Source organism: Lissotriton vulgaris, chromosome 5 (assembly GCF_964263255.1).
Source record: "Lissotriton vulgaris chromosome 5, aLisVul1.2, whole genome shotgun sequence".
Classification (NCBI taxonomy): Eukaryota; Metazoa; Chordata; class Amphibia; order Caudata; family Salamandridae; genus Lissotriton; species Lissotriton vulgaris.
The window spans coordinates 1,575,499,738-1,575,523,072 of NC_141693.1; the positions used below are offsets into that span (position 1 = coordinate 1,575,499,738).

The window sequence follows — 23,335 nt, forward strand, 5'->3', positions numbered from 1 at the left end:
CTTCATTTTCACATGACTGAGAAAGATAATGTGAATTTACAGAAAATATGCTTTCAGTTTAGCTTTTAGATCCCCTTCCAAACCACTGTGGGAAAAGCATGAGATAATAGTTTTCTTTCAAACATGATTCATGATATCCCAGCAGAAGGCTATTTCACATGGTAAAATCACCTTAGAACACACCACAATTCCCAAAATTTTTGAAAATTACACGCAAATTCCTCAACCGGCGTCAAAGTTATTCCCAATAGAATGTTGCGGATTTCCTATGGTAGCCAATCCTAACTATATATACCTACTGGCTATTGCCAGTAGGTAATATAAACACACATATATATATATATATATATATATATGGAGGGTGCGTGGGAAACTATAGAACTACAAGCTTCAAACCAGTTGCTACAGGAAGTGTCGCTGTGGATCGATCACATGCTCTGCATAGACAGAAAAGCAGTGCCCATCCCTAAAGAGGGGTCTTGCGGGCTACTGCATAAAATGTTTAAAACACAGGTATAAGAAAAGTTTGCCCAATTTGCGCTACCTGGCGTCCATGAATGTCCACACAATAGTGCTTGGTAAAGTCTGAATGTTAGACAATGTTGCAGCTTTAAAAATGTGTGCAATTGGGATGCTTTTTGCCTCTTAACGCTGCCACAAATGGCCAGCTGGGATAGCCAAATGACAAAATATTATTTTGCTTCATAATCACAAGCCTAGTAGCACACCCAGGACCTTCTCAGGCACAAATACATCTTTTGCTCACCTTTCATCCGTTCCACCAGATACCATGCCATTGCATTACCCAGACACAGGAAACTGAAAGAACTGAGAACGCTCATACTACTTGCACAGTTTATTGGAGTACGTCCTCAGATGGGCTCCACCACCATAAGCACTAGTCCCACAGACGGATTTCACACTACTCAGTTCACTGACACGCAGCATGGCCTGTCTCCAACTCACTTTACCTTGCCTCTTCCTGTGACAGCGATGCTTGGGCGATGAACACCTGACATTTCTCACAGACCTCAAATGCAGTAAAACCACATTATTTCCTATTGCTATTGATGCAGTGGATGACCTACATCTGTCTTTCCTTATACCCTTCCAGGCGTGGAATGTCTGACGAGAGGCCAAGGATAAGGCCCTCTCTCTATACTAATGCTCCGTCAGGCATGAGCAGATGAGTGCTCGCTTCTTCTCCGCGTTCTCATCGGCCATTTGATCCCATAACGAGCTACCACGTGATCCAGGGTGAGGATGCACATACCAGTGTGACACCCCTTCTCTCTGTAGCTGTTCCTTCCCTAGCTGGACCTTGTTGTACCTCTACTCATCATGATGCCCCCCTGCAGGGGCTCCTCTCCCCAGTGGCTTCTAGCGGCACTGACTGACCTACTTGGCAGCAGGAATCCTTTGATACACAGAGAACCTGTATCCTCATTCATCCTGCTCCAGTTTGACCTCAATGAAGGAGTTCAGCTCTGGGCAGAAGGTCTTATTGGCCTGTACGAAGGGAGGGTCAGAGCCTTCCTCCCTTTCTTCTTCCTCTTCCTCCTCCTGGAAGTTGGGGTTGTAGAGGCTGAGTGGGAGGACCTGCACCTCGGCGGAGGGCAGGCGTTCTGAAGGTGGCCCGTAAATGCGATTGGCCTTGGTGCCATGCCTGGAGTTGGCATCAATGTGGTAGCACAGTTCGGTCAGGACCCGGGAGCGGAAGCGTGGCGGCCGGGCCACCCAGACCCCTGGTTCGCTCAGGCTGTCCTCCTCGTCTGACATGAGCTCCTCCGTCACCTGCTTCCATAGCTGCTGCTCCTCCAGGGGGAAGTGGTGAATGATGGACGAGCGGTTAGCAAACAGCTATGGAAGACACCAACAAGGAGAAAGAAGAAACACAAAAGCAGGTTAATAACTCATTCACTGTGATCACAGTGCTCCAATCCTACCAGGACATTACCACCTCATCCACTACATCTGCTCCATAGTTACCATCAGACCCAGGATACTTGTACCTTTGTCTTGTTAAAGAAGCCACACTGCCCTTTAAATTATAACATAAAAATATCTTAATAACAATCTGGCAAACACATCTCACAAGTACTTCTTTCTTCCAGTCAACTGTTTCTCCATCTCTGCCCAGCTTCTTTTTATAAGCAACCAACTAAATCCTGTGCGTATCACTGTACAACGTGAAGTCAGTGAGAAGAAGCAGTGGGAGCTGTACCCATTCGGGAATCTCTGTATTTACTGCTTAGAGGCAATAACACCTGGAATTACCCCTTTTATTTCAGTGCTGTCTCGCAGAGCCAGCTCTAGGGCGGTTCGATCGGTGCGACCGCACCGGACGTTGACTTGGGGTGGAGGCATCATTTTTCAAAATGTGTATTATCATTCTAAAAGCACCTGATGCCTCGTTCCTGGCCTCCAGCTACTTTCAGACAGCAATAAAAATGTCAAAAGAAGTCCGGTGTTTAATCGTCTTTCTGGAAACAGACCGGAGGTTTGTCTAGTGGAAGTTTTGACTCCTACTAACGTCGCTTAGAGGGTTAAAATGCCTGCTGCTACGAACGTGTACCATGCAGATAACAAAGTGCACATAATGTAAAAAAGGTCAATGGGTTACTGCTTCTGTAAGAAAGCTCCTTTTGTTACTTGTCATGTATAAGTCAAAATCCTCATATAGAACATTGAGCTATTAACTGTTTCCCTAGAGCTTAAGCAAACGGCAAGGTATATGTTGAATGAATGAAAAAAGAAATTTATAGAGCGCACATTCGCCGGCGGCTTCTTGGCGGTTAGGGACGGACTAGCAGAGGACAGAGCAGGAAGGGTTTAATTGAACGCCTGTACAAACAACCATGTCTTCAGGGATCTTCTGAACATCTGGTAGGAGGGGGTGTGACGAAGTTCAGGGGGGAGGGAATTCCACAGGCGGGGAGCTTGTGAGGCAAATCTTAAACCCCCAAGCCTTTTGCGCTTAAATGTGCAGGTAGCAAGGAGGTTAAGGCCAGTCGATCGGAGTGTTCGGGAAGGGGTATAGCGGGGGAGTAGAACGCCAATAAAGGAGGGACCTTGATTGGCGAGGGCTAGATAGGTGAGACAGGCGACCTTGAAGAGACTGCGCTGGATTATCGGGAGCCAGTGCAGACTTTTCAGGAGTAGTTTCACAGAGCAATGTTTAGGCTGTCGAAAAATCAATCTGGCCGCCTGATTTTGAACAAGTTGGAGTTGGTGGGTCTGGTAAATAGGGATACCGATGTAAAGGGAATTCGCGTAGTCAAGGCGGGACACTACTAAGCCCAACACGATGTGAACCTGGGCTTCATGGGTAAGGAATCTGCTAATCTTCCTGATGCGGCGCAGATGGAAAAAACAAGCCAACACCACAGATTTAATTTGGGGTTTCAGGGACAGATCCTTACTGACAGTAACTCCAAGACTCTTGACCGAGCTCGCTGGGCAGGGAGCTTCGCCTAGCGAGGATGGCCAGAAGCTGGGATTCCATGGGTTGTTCAATGGTCCAGTAAGCACCAACTCAGTTTTGTCTGGATTGAGCTTGAGCTGGTTCGCGCACATCCAGCTGCTGATGAACAACATGGTGCTTTGATAGTTCTCTATTGAGGAAGGAGAAGTGTCAATATTGAAGATGAGCTGCATGTCATCTGCATAATTGAAAATGACCACTGGTTTTTCTCTAAGTTCGGCGATCAACGGGAGGATGTAAAGATTGAACAGTAAGGGCGAGAGGGAGGAGCCCTGAGGGACACCACAAGTGAGGTCCTTAGTATCGGGCATAAAAGGGCTGAGGCGAACTGCTTGCTTGCGTTTTTTCAGAAAGGAAGTGAGCCACCTAAGTGCGGTGCCCCTGATGCCGGCGTTCTCGACCCGTTGAATAAGGATGGAGTGATCAACGGTGTCGAAGGCCGCCGACAAATCAAGGAGCACCAGGGCCTGAGAAATGTTCCGATCCGCTCGCTGTCTGATTTTGTCATGGACAGCCACCATGACAGACTCCGTGGAGTGCTCAGGTCTAAATCCAGCCTGGTGGTGATCCAGAAACTTGGAGTTCTCAATGAATGAACCGAGACAGTTGGAGACGTGGGCCTCCAGGAGTTTGCCCAGAAATGGAAGCAGGGATATAGGTTGAAAATTGTTGAGGGAGGCCGGATCCGCCCCAGGTTTTTTCAGGATAGGAGTAACAATGGCGGATTTAAAGGAACTGGCAACCATACCCAGGTTGAGGGAATTATTAAGCAGGGAGAGGGGAGCCTCAGGGAGGTCGAGGAAAACCTTCCGAGCAACATGAGCTGGGCTGCTGTCGGAAGGAGAACCAGAACGAACTTTGCGAAGAAGGGGAAGAAAAGTGTCGGTTGTGACTGGGGGGGAGATCCAACAGAAGAACAGGATTGATAGGAGGGTCGCCTAAGTCAGGTCCCGGACCCGAACTGGGGATACTTGCTTTGATGAGCTCTATCTTCTCAACAAAGTAGTTATTAAGCGAGTCACAAAGGGTTTGGGAGAGGGAAGGGGACATTGTAACCCGATCAGGTTTTGCAAGCTCGTTGACTATCGTAAAGATCTCCCTTGATTTATTAGAGGAAATGAGAATTTTCTGGGAGAAGTACTCAGTTTTGGCCACAAGAATGGCGGCTTAGTATTCTTTCAGGGCCATAATGAAGGTCAGTTTTTTATCGGGCAGTACTGAGCCCTCCATTTCGCTCTGCTTGTCGAAGGGCAAGTTTCATATTGGTGAGGTCAGTAGTGAACCAATGCTGCGCATCATGAGGGCGTTTTGTCCTGAGTTTTTTTAGTGGGGCAAATGTGTCTCCAGCGTCTGCCAACCAATTATGAATGTTCTCTGCCTGTGTATCAATGGACAGGGGAAAACCAGCCTCTCCAATCAAAGGAGGAGTCATAGTGGCAAGGGAAAGACAGAGCAATGGGAGGTCGACTCTGCCCCAGTTGTGGCTTAACATGGGTCTACAGGGACAGGATGTTGTGACTAAGGACTTAGACTTGGGGACTGAGAAGGAGATAAAAGAATGGTCCGACCAAGCACACAGGGAAATCTGTACATCAAAAATGTCCTGATTCAGAGACCAGACCTGATCTAGAGTATGGCCTTTCACGTGAGTAGGTGCATGGATGAACTGAGTGAAGTTAAGCCCGGCTAGTAAGTTAGTGAATTCCCTAGAAAGGGCACTTTCGTGAGGGTCATTGGGCCAAAAATAAAATCCCCAATAACAAGGGTAATTGCTAGTTCAGCTATCATGCTACCAAAATGGCGCTGAAAGCTGGGGGCCTGGCCAGGGGGAGGGCTTCCAACTCGAGTTTGAATAGAAGAGAGTCGACGGAGGGAATAGAGGGCATGAACAGCGCCTTAGATTTGAAGTGAGAGATGATGGCTGCCACCCCCCCTCCAATTTTACCTTGGGGGCGGTTGGCTTGGAGGACATAGTAGCCGTTAGGGACGGCTGCCAAGATGTCAGGGGAGGAATCAATGGTAAGCCAGGTCTCAGACAGCAGGAGAATGTCAGGCCTAACTGTGTCAAGCAGATAGAATATCTCGACCTGATGTTTAACAAGTGACCTGGTATTAAGATACCAGATAGACAGCCTGTCACGTTTTATGTCCGACCTGTCTGAGGCCGGAGTTATTGGTGAGAGGTTCAGACCCAAGTCCTCAGGGGGTGGTGTGGTAGTGAAAGAAAAGTGTGTAGGAAGTTGCAATTGCCTGGGGCATTCACGATTGTCTGTAGCCGGCATAAGCAATGGAAGGGGCCCTAAGCCACGTAAAGAGTGCAATTCCTCCGCCGAATACACCCAGGTGGAAGTCCGTCTGGCAGGGGGACTGGCCCCTGGTCCCGGACGGGCGCGGACGGGCTCAGACGGGCTTGCCTTAGGCGTGCCACCGGCGCGCCCGCTGCGCGTCCTGGGTAGCATCGGGTTATAAGGAGGGGGAGCAGGTCTGAGCGCTAGACCGCTCACCTCCTTCAACTGGAAGTGAGTGAGTAGCCCCTAGCAAGTGTCGCGGCCAATGGGCTCCCTCCACATCAATCGAGCTAGTTAGTCAGTTTGTGGTGGAACGGGGAGTCCAGCGGCGCAGCGGCACACAGAGAGGGTCAGAGGGCAAATACGAGCAAGATTGAAAATAGCAGCCCAGCTCTAAATCAGCTGAGGTAAGACAAGATAAAAAGTACAGTGCGCAAGTTTAAAAAACACTTCACCACTCAAGCCGCAGCAAGTTGTTAGAGCTATATGTTTTTTGCTCAGTCTATCATTATCCTAACCTTGTGAAAAGGGTTCATTTGGGTAGAAAACAATTCTTATGATGAAAGGGACCCCCTAACAATGATGTTACATTTTAAATTCTGAATGTGTGCCTTTCCTGAATAAGAACTTTAACTATATTGCGTACCAGTATCAATGACATGTCACTCCTACACTACACCTTGTAGTACATTTCCTATACACTGATTTACACACATATGATTGTCTCTGTGCAATGTGTGTGTGGTATAAAGTGCTCTGCGCCTTACACTGGTATGAGTGGTGCTATAAAACTAAATGTATCTGAGAGACAGTGGTTATGGAGACTTGAGAGGCACTGTTAAAGGGTGCTAGTGAGGGAATCCGGGGCAGAGATAGTCATTGGGTGGGGAGGCCACCAACAGACATTGTCACACAGGGCGCTACCAGCGCTAAAGCCAGCCCTGCTGTCTGGTATGCTGTCTTCCCAACCAGAGACCTTTATCTTCTAACACCCATCTTTCACAAGGATCTTCACAGCTCAGATGAATTCTTTTAAATGCCCCTCAAAATAGGAGGTGTTAATCCTGACTGTCCAAACTCTGTTTATTTTTGTCTAAAAAGCACAATCCATAGCGGCCACAAGCACCTCTTCACATAGCAAGTTGTGGAGACTATTTGTTTCAGGTAATCCTTGTAGACAAACACCACGCTCTCTCTGTCTCTCTGTCTTCTTCTGTCTTCTTTCAATTCCATTCAGGTTGTACATACACCATAATTTGAAAATTTACTTTTGATTAAAACACATTTTCAGTACTACAGCTTGGAAAAATTTGATGTCAGGATGTTCATACACCTCAATAGATTCTGTGGTGTATATTTTAGAAGTTACCTTTAACCCCTTCGATGCTGGTGACAAAGCCAGCTCGTCATGGGCGTTACCTGCGCTGCGCGCATGACGAGCTGGCTTTGTCACGTAAGGCTCGATTTTGAAATTTCAGCTCACAGAGGGAAAACCCGCTAGCGCCATGCGGTTAATAACATATATATTGGATTTAATATCTAGCCCAGTGGTTATTAACCTTTTGACTTTTGTAGACCCCCATTTATTAATTACTGGAATACAGGAACCCCCACTCAGGGCCAGCTTTAGCCCTGGTGATGCCTGGTGCGACAATCTTTTTTTGCAACCCCGGACTCCATGACCTCCTCCAAGTATACCCTCAAAACCACCCAGCAAAAGTACTTGCCATCTCTCCCTATCCCGGATCTCAAATGCATTCCATTTGTTTTAAAGCACTGGTAAATGCTGGCTTTACTAATCCACTCATCTATCCACATAAAATAAAGATCGGTTTTTTGGCAGCAGCCATATTAACTCTCTGTGCTACTTTATGGCACATCAAACATGCCACTGGATAAAACTCTAATCTCTCTCTCTCTCTACAAGGAACATTAATCACAAATGCTATCTTGGCATTATTATTGCTGCCTGAAAGCTGGCACAAGTAACTCTGCAGCAGGTGCTTTTAAATCGTAAGATATTGCTAATCACAGCGCCCTTTCTGAGGTCAGTGCACCGGTCAAGGTCAGCACCAAGTGCGGCTGCACCGCTAGCTCCGCCCTAAAGCCGGCCCTGCCCTCACTGAGTCATTCATGGAAGCCAAGTACCGTGGCTTAAGCCATTTCGATAATTTAACCCTCGAAACAATACCCATAAATACAGAAACAAGCCTTCACCAAACAAATACACAAATGCTGAAATATTTCATTCAATTCACAAATATAAAAAAATCCAAGTGTGGAGCCAAATTTATGAGTGTAAAATTACTACTTGTAATATTTCACATTCAGGTGGACTTCTTCACCACCCTGGGAAAGATCTCCGCCACTGTGGCGGGGAACTCTGCCACCGTGGTGGGGATCTCCCCAAGTAAGAGAATTGGGAAAATTATTAAAGTTTATTTTTTCTATATTTATGTTATTGCAAAATATAAATGTAAAATACATCAATATAATTACTTTTACGCTATAACTGATAAAATACAAATGTTGCACACATTACCTCTTCAACACAAATGTTTACAAAATAAATGAAATAATTGTAATATATTAACTTATTCTATAAATATAAAAACACCCTATTTAGCAATTCTATTTATATTTAATATTTTGTACATTAAGTGCAAAGTTGTGTTTAATTATTGTGCATTAAATTGAAATTTGTAATAAAATAAGGTTAACAGATTCTTGTTTTAATAAGTTAAATATTACATTTTAAACTCATAAAACATTTAGGCCCTCATTATGATGTTGGGCAGAAAGCCATCTGACAGCTCGTCTGAGGCTTTCCACCTGACTTCATAGGTTTCCGTCCAACGGCTGTATTATGATACTGGTGGTTGGAGAGAAACACGTGGGGGAATTCAGCTCTGCTTCCGATGGGCTCACTGAGCTCGTCCGGGCAGCAGGAAAAAGAGTAATCCCAAATTGGCAGTGGAGCCAGCCTCGGCTCTGTCGCCAGGATTACAATGTCACTTTCCGGCTTTCATGGCAGTCCGCCTGCCATAAATGGGCATGTGAAAAGTGACTTTGGGGGCCCCTAGCAGGCTCCCCAATCCCTGTGGCCCTCCACTATGGGGCATGGGGGACACCTGTTGCACCCCCTAAACATCTATGCACAATGTGGCAGGCACCGCGTGGTGCCTGCCACACACTACAGGGATGTTTGAAAACATACATTTTTCTATTGCAGCTTGTGCTGCACCCATTTTCTGGCCACTGCAGAAGCTGTAATAGAAACATTTATGTTTCTGATCACCCATAGGGCGATCGCATACTAATACTGCAAGTGGAATCGTCGACTAATAGTCGGGCGGATTCCATCCCGCTTTGGTGTCGGTCAGACAACATCGTAAAAGGGCCCTTAATTATTATTCTTGCCTACTTTTAAGACTATATTATATATATATATATATATATATATATATATATATATATATATATATATATATATATATATATATCCAAGTTTACCGCAACTGGACTCAGAATGCTTTCAAAACACCTCGCGGACACGGACCAGTTAAGTGCAGAATTATTTACTCAGCAGAGTAATCGCATATATATATATATGACCTACTGGCAGTCGAGGACCTAGTTTCCATAGGAAATCCGCAACATTCTATTGGGAATAACTTTGTCGCCGGTTGATGAATCTCTGTGAATTTCTCAAAGAAGATGGCCTGCTCCGCTACTTCCCTGAAAGTCTCGGGAAGATTCGTCAAGCGGGGGCCGAGAAAAAAGGGGGGTCCCAAAACGTGTTTTTCTCATGTTAATTTCCATAGGACGATTAGACACGGCTACAGCCCGAACCGCTGAAGGAATGACACCAAATTTGGGAAAATGGTAGGGTCTGGTACGCAGATCACGCTTTTGGTTAAATGGTGTAAATCCCTCCAGTAGTTGTTGAGAAAATCGAATTTGAAAAAATGTATATATCTATTAGCGCTCACCGTACGCGTACCGTGCGCGGACCTTCGTGTGCGCGAGCTGCTTTCTGATTGGCTGCCAATGTCTGTCAACACTCCAAAACAGAAATTGTTGGCAGCCATCTTGTGCCTCGGTAGACTGAGGCACAGGAAAGCAGAAAAACAAACGTGTAGAACTCAAAAAGGGGGCAGGATAGAATCACCCTGACCCCCTAGGCCTGCTCAGGGAGTCCTCAAGGCCCCCCAAAAATGAGGTTTTTTTTCAAAAAATCGCGGAGTATGCGTACCGCACGCGTACATTGCACGCACGGTACGCGCACCCCGCGATTTTTTGAAAAAAACTAAATAATGTTTGGCCTAGGGGGTCCTTGTGGGACCCCTGAGCAGGCCTAGGGCGTCAGGGTGATTCTACCCTGCCCCCTTTGCTTGTTTGCCACCTTGTTTCACTGCTTTCTTGTGCTTTGGTTCTACTGAGGCACAAGATGGCTGCCAACACTTCCTGGTTTGGAGTGTTGACAGACAGTGGCAGCCAATCAGGATGCCTTCCCGAGAAAGCTGCATGCTCATTGGCTGTCAACACTTCTAACCAGGAAGTGTTGGCATCCATCTTGTGCTGGGTAGATCGAGGCACAAGAAAGCAGAAAAACAAACGTGAAGAACACAAAAAGGGGGCAGGGTAGACAATAATTTACAATATCATTTACAAAACCATTGAAATTCACTGAAAAAACCATAGGTTTCAGACATGTTATAGTTAGGAATTACCATTTAAAAAACCTTTGAAATTCCCTTAAAAAACCATAGGTTTCAGCCACGTTATAGTTAGGAATTGGCATTTAAAAAACCTTGCAAATTCACTGAAAAAAAACCATAGGTTTCACACACGTTATAGTTAGGAATTAGCATTTTAAAAACCTTTGAAATTCACAGAAAAAAACATAGGTTTCACACCAGTTATAGTTAGCTGGTCATTTTACTCATACAAAACCTATGAAATTCCACTGTTCTAGTTAGTTCAGCTAACTATAACTCGCGTGCCCGCAATGCACTGCTGATGACGTCACATATTACATCACTCATGACATGGTCAGTGACATCACTCATGACATCACTGTAGACATCTCAAATGACCAGCTAACTATAACTGGTGTGAAACCTATGTTTTTTTCAGTGAATTTCCAAGGTTTTTAAAATGCTAATTCCTAACTATAACGTGTGTGAAACCTATGGTTTTTTCAGTGAATATATATATATATATATATATATATATATATATATATATATATATATATATATATATATATATATATATATTCACTCACTGAAAAAACCATAGGTTTCAGGGACATTATAGTTAGAAATTAGCATTTAAAAAACCTTGGAAAGAGACACTAAAGACTTCCTACGTTACATCGAGGGAAGTCCGTGGGACCCTGATTTCTTAATGGTGACCCTAGATATAGCCAGCCTATATACAAGTATCTCTCACGAACAAGGCATAGACGCCATTACTCAGACTTTGCAACAAAGACCGCATGAACTCAGAGAACATAGAGAGATGCTCATTGACTTTCTTCGCTTTTGCCTGTTTAACAACATCTTTACATGTCAGGAACAGATCTATCGCCAACGACGGGGGACTGCCATGGGAGCCTGCTTCGCCCCCAGCTAAGCGAACCTATTCGTCGGCTGGTGGGAGAAGCGGGTGGCATGGTCTGACTCCTGTGACCATTGGGTTGATAAGACTATAATTTGGAGGCGTTACATTGATGACCTCTTTTTGGTCTGGAAAGGCAATAGAGAGTCAGTTGAGGAATATATCAGGCATCTCAACAGTAATGATTTAAACTTAAGGTTCTCTGGGGAAATCAGCGATACTGAAGTAACCTATCTTGATGTAAAAGTGTTTGTCAGTGATAACAAATTGCACACATCACTTTTTAGAAAGCCCACTGCGGGAAACTCAGTGCTTCATGCACGCAGTAGTCATCCCACAAGCCTCAAAAACAGCATCCCCTATTGGGAACTCTTGCGGATTAAGCGCAATAGTTCTAGACCAAGTGACTTCAAACAAGCAGGTGCAGCGAGCCTTAATAGATTTAGGCAGCATGGCTACAAAGAGAGAGTCTTAAGTGAGGCTTGGAAAAAGGCGCAGAGTAGAGACAGAACAGATCTCATCAAAGATACACCAAAGAATAGAACTGTCTCGAATACCAATCTCAGGCTCATTACTAATTTTTCAAATGCTGCAAAGAGCTTGAAGAAAATAATCTTTTCCAATTGGAAAATTCTAAAATCCGACCCTATCATCGGCCGTGATATACCTGCACAACCATCTTTAACCTTCCGTAAGACAAGATCACTCAAAGATCTATTAGTACAAAGCCACCTAGCACCAGTCAGCAGAGGCATTCAGGGTCTAAAAGGTTTCTATCCCTGCAATAAATGCAAGGCACGTGCTGATAGTAAAAAAAATCACCAGCTATCAGGTACCAGGCAAAAGTGATCCAGTAATGATTACAAAATTCATGAACTGTCTGACACCCTATGTTGTATATTGTCTGAGTTGCCCATGTGGCCTCAGATACATAGGGAGCACTAAACATCAAGCTAAGATCCACATCTTGGAACATCAAAGAGCGATACAAAACAATGACTGCAGTTATCCAGTAGCGCGCCATTTTCATATACATCACAACAGCAACCGCAAACTTCTGAGTTATTTCTGTCTAGACCATGTAACTGTAGACTCCAGGGAAGGAGATCGAGAAAGACGCCTCAGGAGATTGGAATCTCGCTACATTATTGATCTGGCCACAAAATCTCCTTTGGGTCTCAAAATGGGAGAGGAGTTGAAGGTACACCTGTAAATACTGTAAAAATTGTATATATTAATCGATATTTCTTTGCATTTGCCTCACCTTGGGAATTTAGAGCTCATGAGATGAATTTAGAGAGGTTTTCTCTTTAATTGATATTGAATTTTGTATATATTGGCTCATATATATTTGTATATATCATCTTTTTAGTCAGGGTAGGGTAGCACCAGTTATATCACAGGGAGATTGAATTGTGTATAATAGCTTTTGCTTTGGATAAATTCATTGATTTGCCCATTTGAGGGCTTCAACAGCTTTTTACTTGATACAAGGGAATACAGTAACCATAAGCACTTGATCTATGTATTATTACGATTAATTTTAATACATTGTTTGTTTTCCGCATAATATACATTTCATTTATCCATGCTACACAATTATTAATTCGTGTAAGTTTGATCATGTCCGAGAATAATGTTTACCCAAACACTGCGAATGCTAAATGCAAAAGTCGATTTTTGTTTACGGTTTTAAGCCAGTGAAAGTGCCTGATGTCAACATGGCGTCCTGGCGAGACAATTCCCGTGAGATTTGGTGAGGCGATACGTCTATATGTTTGCAGCGTTATGGCGGCCGCCTGTAACTGACGAAGGCGTACCGCCGAAACGCGTCTGAACCTGTAATTATCTGTGTGCAATAAATCCGTCATGGATTTGACCCCCGCGAGTGCAGTTTCTGTTCGTGTACAATTATATGTGTATGTATATATATATATATGGTCATGTGATCAAGGCAGGGATCTGCCGAAACGCGTCGTGGCTGATGCGGTTGCACTTTAATAATTAAATAAAAAAAGAAGCACTTATTCGGGTCTACCTCGTCTTTTGCTTGTGTGGCTGTTTGGTTTCGTGGAGGTCTAGACGAGCTCCTGATATATATATATATATATATATATATATATATATATATATATATATAGATATATATATATATATATATATATATATATATATATATATATATATATATATATATATATATTTTTTTTTTTTCGTTGAGTCCGATGCAACGCAGCAAAGCGCAGCCACGCCACACAGCAAAGTCGGAAAGATCGAGTAAAGCCACAGACTCCGTGCTCTTGTTGTCAGTGCATTTATTCGTGGAGAATAAACAGCCCACCAGTCGCCATATATATATATATATATTCACTGAAAAAACCTGAAAAAACCATAGGTTTCAGGGACATAATAGTTAGAAATGAGCATTTAAAAAACCTTGGAAATTCACTGAAAAAACCATAGGTGCAAAAAGAGACAGACGAGGTGCACAAAGACGCATAAGGGGTACAGAAAGAGGCAAGGGGGTGCAGAAAGGAGCAAGAGAAGTGCAAAAAGAAGGGACAGAGGTGCTTAAAGAGAGGTGCAGAAACAAGCAAGAATAGTGCAGAAAAAGGAAACAGGGAAACAGGGGTACAGAAAGCGGAAAGAGAGGTGCAGAAAAAGGGGAGAGGGGTGCAGAAAGAAGCAAGTGGGGTGCAGAAAGACGCAAGAGAGGTGCAGAAACAAGCAAGGGAATGCAGAAAGAGGCAATAGAATTGCTGAAAGATGCAACAGAGGTGCAGAAAGAAGCAAGAGCAGTGGAGAAAGAACCAACAGAGGTGCAAAAAGAGGCAAGAAGGGTGCAGAAAGAGGTAGGAGAGAAGCACAAAGAGACTAGAGAGGTAGAGAAATAGGCAGGAGGGGTGCAGAAAGAAGGAAGAAAAGTGCAGAAAGAGGCAAGAGAATTGCTGAAAGAAGCAACAGAGGTGTAGAAAGAAGCATGAGAAGTGCAGAAAGAGGCAAGTGAGGTACAGAAAGAAGCAAAAGCAGTGCAGAAATGTAATTTAATTTGATTTGCGTGTTTATATAGCGCTAGAATCACTCCCGGGGGAGTATCTCCGCGCTTCGACCGCTGCGAAACCCTTCCTGGCTTCCCTGAGAGATGGTCCCTTAATGGGTATCTCCAGGGTGAGACCAGGCATCCCCGGCGGTCTGGTGGGGCCGTTAGTGAAGATGAGGCAAGCTAATGCCCAGAGTTGCCGAGTGTGATCGCTGATCAGAGTGGGCACCGAGGCGAGAGAATTATCGAGTCCGCTGACCCTGGTCCAGAAACCTGCCGCGCCGGGAATCGAACCCTGGTCCCGGGCCGTCCTCTGCTCTCGGGTCTGCCGCCTCTAACCAGTGAGCCACACTACCTCAATCAACAGATGTGCAAAAATCGACAAGAGGGGTGCAGAGAAAGGTAGGAGATGTGCACAAAGAGGCAAGAGAGGTACAGAAAGAGGCAGGATGGGTGCAGAAAGAAGGAAGAGAAGTGCAAAACGAAGCAACAGAGGTGTTGAAAGAGGCAAAAGGGATGCAGAAACAGGCAGAAAATGTGCAGAAAGAGGGAACGGTGCAGAAAGAAGCAAGAGAGGTGCAGATTGAGAAAAGAAGGGTGCAGAAAGAGGCAAGAGGGGCTCAGAAAGACGCAAGTGAGGTGCAGAAAGAGACAATAGAAGTACAGAAAGAGGAGAGAGAAGTGCAGAAAGAAGCAAAAGAGGTGCACAAAGAGGCAAGAGGGGTACAGAAAGAGGCAAGAGCAGTGCAGAAAGAACCAAGAGATGTACAGAGTGAGGCAAGAGAGATGCAGAAAGAGGCAAGAGGTGTGCAGAAAAAGGAAGAATGGTGCAGAAAGAAGCAAGAGAAGTGCAGAAAGATGCAAGTGAGGTACAGAAGTGGGCAAGAGAACTTCAAAAAGACGTAAGGGAGTTACAGAAACAGGCAAAAGGGGTGCAGAAAGGCAGAAAGAGGGAACAGGTATGCAGACAGAGGAAAGAAGGGTGCAAGAAAAGGGAAGAGGGGTACGAAAAGAGGCAAGAGGGGTGTATAAAGAAGCAAGGGCAGTGCAGAAAGAACCAACAGTAGTACAGAAAGAGGCAAGAGGGGTACAGCAGAAGAAAGAGGCAGGAGAGGTGCAGAAAGAGGCAAAAGGGGTAAAGAAAGAGGCAAGAGGGTTACAGAAATAAGCAAGAAAAGTGCAGAAAGAAGCAACAGAAGTGCTTAAAGAGGCAAGGTGCAGAAACAGGCAAGAAGGGTACAGAAAGGGGGAACATAGATGCAGAAAGAGGCAAGAGGGATATAGAAATTTGCAAAAGAGGTGCAGAAAGAAGCAAGAGCAGTGCAGAAAGAACCAACAGAGGTACAGAAAGAGGCTAGAGGGGTACAGAAAGAGTAAAGGGACTTAATCCCACAACTTAGAACGCACCAGGGGGTGCGTTTGCAGAGTGGTGCAGGGAGGGGAATGGGCGTCCGGTGAGATGCTGGCTTTTCTTTAAAAAAAATATTTTTAGAAGGGAGGCTGTGTGACCCCCACTTCTTTTAGTATTTTCTGGGCCTTGGGAACCCCATCTCCCAGGGCCTGAGCATTTAAACATTTTTTTTAAAGGGAAGGGACCTGCGTGGCCTCCCTTCCCTGGGCCACTATTGACCCTGGGGACCCCATGCCAGAGACCCTGGCCTCGTTTTAATTTTTTTTTTAATATATTTTTCCTGGGATTAATAAACAGTAATAAACAACTGAAAGATAACCTATCAACCATTGTGAAAGGCCTTTTTCGACTGTGCTGGAACAACTGTCACCATGTTTTTAGTAACTTTTGATCCAATTGAGCTAGAAACAACTTTGATTTTGTTAAAACATGCAGAATATGCTGCAGATGAGGCAAATCCATAATTGTGCTGAAAATGCTGCAGTCACAGAATCGCATTAATCCAGTGGCCCTGCCTTTTGGACAGTAGTAACTTTAGTTGTGTAGTCTGTGAATAGCAATGGTCTTAACTCTTTTGTTGGGTAGGTTTTTTTATTAGCACAACCCTATCTAAACTCGTTATCTCTCTCATCCACCATCCTAATGTGCAGCAGATTTTCCCCCGCTTCCCCTCACCTCTCCCAGTCTCTCCCACATTTACCTCTAAGTACCACTAAGTAGTAAACTTCCATGTGCAAAGTTCTCCCCATAGAAAATATAGGAAAACAGTTGGTTTGCGATTTTCATTTTGTAGTAAGTAAGGAGTATACTGTAGTGTTTTACGTAAAATGGAGTTTGTGAATTTGTCCCATTGTATTTAGTAGTTTGATATAGGGCCGCATGTCTCGTTTTAGATCCATCTGAGAGCTATGGTTTGTGTAATGCAGAGTTCATATGTTAGGGCTTAATCTGCCTCCGTGTTTTTAGCTACTTCAAGGATCACTCAAAGGTACATGGTACAAAGGAGCTTCAACTTGATCCATGTGTCCACAAGGAGCTAGTGAACTGCTTTATATGATTATATCATCAACACGTTCTGGCCAACTGGTTGGCTCTGTCTGGGAGAATACCTACTGCACTAGACTGCAAGATCAGCCAGGGTGCATTCTCTTAATATGTGCTAGTGCTGCTCAGAACTTTTATATGCTTGCCTTTCCAATCTCTCTGAAAATAAAGAATGTAATCTCCAAGCCAAGTTCATAAAGATAATGGAAATTTTATTACCTACTCTTCACAAAATGTGGAGAAAATAGAGACGTGAAGTGAAATAAAATAGGTTAACTTTTCTAAAAAAAAGTCAATGGGATGAGTAATGACATGAGCATTTGTTGAAAGGTTACAAATGGTCGAAAATTAGTACCAGGTTTTAGCAGGACTTTGGAAACAGGAAACTAACTTGGATGTGCAGGAGATCATGTGGAAATCATTGCCTATGCCGATTGAAGTTACATTCAGACTTAGTTTCTCTTCTGGAGCAAACAACTTGCTAGTGGGATAGGTCCCAAAGCATCCAATGAGAGCTTAACCTGGTTAGAAGTGTTATGTGCACCTTTGGCATGAAAAAGACAACCAAAGCTCTAAATGTTCTAGGTAGCAGATTGTGCTTCTTGGTGGTTGATGCTACATTTGAGGTGCTTTTGATGACGTTTCTAACTTGATTAGCTCTTTGTGGCTTTTACAGATCTTCTCTTTTTTCAAGCTTCAGGCTTAGCAGCCACTGGTGGAGCACGGCCTATGATAAATCTTGCAGGAGTTAATGGTGCAGAAGGTTGCAATACTTCCAAATAATCTATCCTAGGGAATGGTGCAAGAGCAGGATCCGGAAAGGGTGACTTTGTCTAATTGATGCAGGTACCTTTCCCGGGTCTTCGGAACAAAGTCATATATTGTCTAAATTCTTTAGCTTCTAATTTGTATCACCTGCCATTACCAGATGCCACCTAAAGAAACAAGCATTGGAAATGCAATAGGTCTCGCATTAGGAAAGTTTGAGCTATTGGTATTGTAAATGACACTTTTTTTATTTATGTGTTGGTTTTGAAAGTAGCAAAATTAATAGCTTTGTCAGTTACAATGTCAATAGTTTTAACTTTTGCAAATGTGACACCTATAGCATTTGTAATGCAATGTGTGTTGTATTTACGTGACTTAGATGTATTGATATTACAAATAACAATGGCTTTTAATTTTGTAAATAATTAATACTTAAATAAAAGTTATTGTAATTTATAATGGCAATAGCTTAAACGTTTGTAAATAACTTTTGTGAAGATTATGTTCAGTGCATTTTATTGTGACGAAAATCCAAGAACATTGCATTTGCACCTAAACACACACATAGCCACACACATAAAGATGTGGTGGTGGTGGATCTGGGGGATATGGTGGTGGTGGATGTGGTGGTGTGGTGATGGTGGATGTGGGGGTGGATGTGGTGGTGGATGTGGTGGTGGAGGTGGTGGATGTGGTGGTGATGTGGTGGATGTGGTGGTGGTGGATGTGGTGATGTGGTGGTGGTTGTGGATTTGGTGAAAGTGGTGGTGGATGTGGTGGTGGTGGTTGTGGATGTGGTGAAAGTGGTGGTGGATGTGGTGGTGGAAGTGATGGTGGTGGGTATGGTGGATGTGGTGGTGGTGGATGCAGTGGTGGATGAGGTGGTGGATGTGGTGGTGGATGTGGTGGTGGATGTGGTGGTGGTGGATGCAGTGGAAGTGGTGGATGTGGTGGTGGTGGATGCGGTGGAAGTGGTGGATGCAGTAGAAGTGGTGTATGTGTATGCGGTGGTGGAGGATGCGGTAGATGTGGTGGATGTGGTGGTGGTGGATGCAGTGGTGGTGGAAGTGGTGGTGGATGTGGTGGTGGTGGATGCGGTGGTGGTGGAAGTGGTGGTGGATGTGGTGGTGGTGGATGTGGCGGTGGTGGATGTGGCGGTGGTGGATGTGGTGGTGGTGGATGTGGTGGTGGATGTGGCGGTGGATGTCATGGTGGATGTGGAGGTGATGGTGGATGTGGTGGTGGAGGTGGTGGTGATGTGGTGGATGTGGTGGTGGATGTGGTGATGTGGTGGTGGGTGTGGATGTGGTGAAAGTGGTGGTGGATGTGGTGGTGGTGGTGGATGTGGTGGTGGAAGTGATGGTGGTGGGTATGGTGGATGTGGTGGTGGTGGATGCGGTGGTGGATGAGGTGGTGGATGTGGTGGTGGATGTGGTGGTGGTGGATGCGGTGGAAGTGGTGGATGTGGTGGTGGTGGATGCGGTGGAAGTGGTGGGTGCAGTGGAAGTGGTGGATGTGGATGCGGTGGTGGATGTGGTGGTGGATGCGGTGGATGTGGTGGATGTGGTGGTGGTGGATACGGTGGTGGTGGAAGTGGTGGTGGATGTGGTGGTGGTGGATGCGGTGGTGGTGGAAGTGGTGGTGGATGTGGTGGTGGTGGATGTGGTGGTGGTGGTGGATGTGGTGGTGGTGGTGGATGTGGCGGTGGTGGATGTGGTGGTGGTGGATGTGGTGGTGGATGTGGCGGTGGATGTCATGGTGGATGTGGAGGTGATGGTGGATGTGGAGGTGGATGTGGTGGTGGATGTGATGGTGAACGTGGTGTGATGGTGGATGTGATGGTGGATGTGGTGGTGATGGTGGATGTGGTGGTGGATGTGGTGGTGGATGCGGTGGATGTGCTGGTGGTGGATGCAGTGGATGTGGTGGATGCGGAGGTGGTGGTGGATGCGGAGGTGGTGGTGGATGCGGTGGTGGTGGATGCGGTGGTGGTGGATGTGGTGGTGGTGGATGTCATGGTGGATGTGGTGGTGATGGTGGATGTGGTGGTGGTGGTGGAGGTGATGGTGGATGTGGTGGTGGTGGATGTGATGGTGGATGTGGTGGTGATGGTGGATGTGGTGGTGGATGCGGTGGTGGTGGATGCGGTGGATGCGGTGGTGGTGGATGCGGTGGTGGATGCGGTGGTGGTGGTGGATGCGGTGGTGGTGGTGGATGCGGTGGTGGTGGTGGATGCGGTGGTGGTTGTGGTGGATGTGGTGGTGGATGTAGTGGTGGTGGTGGTGGTGGATGCGGTGGTGGATGTAGTGGTGGTGGTGGATGCGGTGGTGGTGGTGGATGCGGTGGTGGTGGAGGTGGTGGATGGGGTGGTGGTTGTGGTGGTTGTGGTGGATGTGGTGGATGTGGTGGTGGATGTAGTGGTGGTGGGTGTGGTGGTGGTGGTGGATGCAGATGTGGTGGATGTGGTGGTGGTGGATGTCATGGTGGATGTGGAGGTGATGGTGGATGTGGTGGTGGGGGTTGTGGAGGTGATGGTGGATGTGGTGGTGATGGTGGATGTGATGGTGGATGTGGTGGTGATGGTGGATGTGGTGGTGGATGCGGTGGTGGTGGATGCGGTGGATGTGGTGGTGGATGCGGTGGTGGTGGTGGATGCGGTGGTGGATGGGGTGGTGGATGTAGTGGTGGAGGGGGTGGTGGTTGTGGTGGTGGATGTAGTGGTGGTGAGGGTAGTGGTGGTGGGGTGGTGGTGGTTGATGTGGTGGTGGTGGATGCGGTGGTGGTGGGAGTGGTGGTGGTGGATGCGGTGGTGGTGGAAGTGGTGGTGGATGTGGTGGTGGATGTGGCGGTGGTGGATGTGATGGTGGTGGATGTGGTGGTGGATGTGGCGGTGGATGTCATGGTGGATGTGGAGGTGATGGTGGATGTGGTGGTGGTGGTGGTGGATGTGATGGTGGATGTGATGGTGATGGTGGATGTGGTGGTCGATGCAGTTATTGTGGATGCGGTGGATGTGGTGATGGTGGATGCGGTGGTGGTGGTGGATGCGGTGGTGGTGGTGGATGCGGTGGTGGTGGATGGGGTGGTGGTGGTTATGGTGGATGTGGTGGTGGATGTAGTGGTGGTGGTGGTGGATGTGGTGGATGCGGTGGTGGTGGAAGTGGTGGTGGTGGATGCGGTGGTGGTGGAAGTGGTGGTGGATGTGGTGGTGGATGTGGCGGTGGTGGATGTGATGGTGGTGGATGTGGTGGTGGATGTGGTGGTGGATGTCATGGTGGATGTGGAGGTGATGGTGGATGTGGTGGTGGTGGTGATGGATGTGATGGTGGATGTGATGTGATGGTGGATGTGGTGGTGTATGCGGTGGATGTGGTGGTGGATGTGGTGGATGTGGTGGTGGATGCGGTGGTGGTGGTAGTGGTGGATGGGGTGGTGGTGGTAGTGGATGTGGTGGTGGATGTAGTGGTGGTGGGTGTGGTGGTGGTGGTGGATGTGGTGGTGGTGGATGTGATGGTGGATGTGATGGTGGATGTGGTGGTGATGGTGGATGTGGTGGTGGATGCGGTGGTGGTGGATGCGGTGGATGTGGTGATGGTGGATGCGGTGGTGGATGGGGTGGTTGTGTATATTGTCTAGAAGCCTTGTATCAGCAGAGCTAGGCATTATTGACATAACAGCAGTGGCACACAGGTGGGTTCCATGCACGTGACCTGGTGACCCTGGAGGCGTGAGTGGTAGGACATTGTTACACTCCTACAGTGTGCGTCTGTGTGGTGTGTCCTGGTGCGTGTCTGTCCGTTTTCACGTGCATTTATTCTGGGAAGGTCTGTGTGTCTGTCAGTCTTTGTTAGAAAATGGTTGAAGGGACATCTGTTGTAGAAGTGTTTGTGTGTTTGCGACTGTTTCCGTGTGAATGCGTGCCTGCGGGTGTTTATTATCTGTGGGAGTCTCTTTGCAAAACGACATGTATGTTCGTGTGTATGTGTGCTCGCACGTGCCTGCGTTAATGTGAATGTGCGTGCTATTGTGTGTAGTGTGTGTGTCTATATGCGTGCGAGTGTGTTTCTCTGGATGTGTCTGTGCGCGCGTGTTGCACCATTGTGTGCGTGTCCGTGGGCGTGTGTAATGATGTGATATGCAAAACTGGCATTTAGTGCTATAGTTTAGTATGACATGCATTATTGTGTCGATTTTTAGGTAGGAAGAGGTCTTTTACACAAACGATAGTGCAAAACTCACAGTCTGCAGACGTCGGTCTCCCAACAATAGCCCCTTTGCTTTAAAAGAAGACTATGACAGACGCGGGGCTCCCGGACACTTGAGGGCATTGCTGTGGGGAGGGGGGAGGAGAAATGCGACACGGCGGGCAGGGGAGGGGGCGGAGCGGGGAGAGGGTGTGAAAGCAGCAGAGGCCTTTGAAGTGAAGCTAAGCTTCACTTCAAAGGTGTGGGAGGAGTGCCGCTGAGGGAACAGACGGTGATTTGGTGATGTGCACGCGCATTTTAGGTCAATGCGCTTGCGCATTGACCTAAAAGCCACGGGCACAGCACCAAATCGCCCAGTTAGGTAAAGTCTGTTTAAGACGCTATATATCGAGCTCCCTCTCAATGCCCATTATGACAATAATGATAGGAGCAAATTTGGAAATTCAGGGAATAATGAAACGTCCATAGACAATAACAAACATATACAAATAACCTCTCCCAATTAATGTCAAGAGTGACTGCATACAAGTCAAGAATAGAATACATTAAATAGTACTTGTAGCCTTTGCAAAGGCAAGAAGGATGGTAGCAACAGTTCCAAACGGCCTTGTTTTATGGCGATCACAATCAAATGTCATGAGACACCAATTTTTTTGACATAGACATGAATTGTCTAATTTTAGGATTGTAGAACTAGCGTATGAATGTGTTACATTAGATTAGGTGGAGGGAAAAACAACATAGAAAAATTGGCAAAATCGATGGAAATGAAAGCATGTCACCAAAAATGTACGATGACGAAAAATGCAGCATACATTGTTTTGTTTTTAAAAAACAAATCGGTATAAGACAAAATGTGTTCTTAAATGTTTTGCTTTACTGGTGTATTTCCGGAGCAAAGATAAACGTATGTAAGGCTGCAACCAGGCGTGCACCCACTTTAATAACGGCTGTCAGATATCAATCAGAGAGTGATAAGTCATGAAATACACATTTATTTTAGAAAAAAACAGGTTGTGATGCCGGTGTCTCGTGCAATTACTAGGCTGTCTCTCTCTTTATATATATATATATATATATATTCTCACTTTGCATTTCTGGTGCAAGCATTTTCAAATTAAAAATAGTTAGGAAATGGCAATACCCAGTCTGAACACTCCACAGCCGGCATGCAGTGCAATGCGATGCAGTATTCTGCTTTGTCTTTAGGGGTGGCTCCGGGAGATGCATTAGTGTATGTGTGTGTTTTGTCTTTAGGAACAGTGCCTGTAAACCTGCGAGGAGAATGTTTCTACATATGTGTTTTTTTAAGCCCATTTAAAATGCGTGCATGTGTGTCTGCTACGTTAGCCACGGAGTGAGGCCTGCCTCTGTCGCTGGCTGTGTGCACTACGAGGGTGAACGCTCTCCAGGCCATTGGTGTGCCTGGCTCGAGGGCGCTTCAGCAACAAACCCCAGTTGTTTGCAAAT

At 46.0% G+C, this 23,335-nt stretch overlaps 1 protein-coding gene across 1 annotated transcript in view; it reads right to left on the reverse strand.

The window, feature by feature from the left end:
* Nucleotides 1-454: 454 nt before the first annotated feature.
* The window catches only part of C5H14orf93 (chromosome 5 C14orf93 homolog), a 225,737-nt gene continuing 202,856 nt past the window's right edge, over nt 455-23,335 (reverse strand). The window contains exon 7 of the mRNA XM_086923667.1: nt 455-1,860. Within this exon, the coding sequence (XP_086779793.1) occupies nt 1,444-1,860 (417 nt within the window). The 3' untranslated portion in view covers nt 455-1,443. The remainder of the gene's footprint in view (nt 1,861-23,335) is intronic.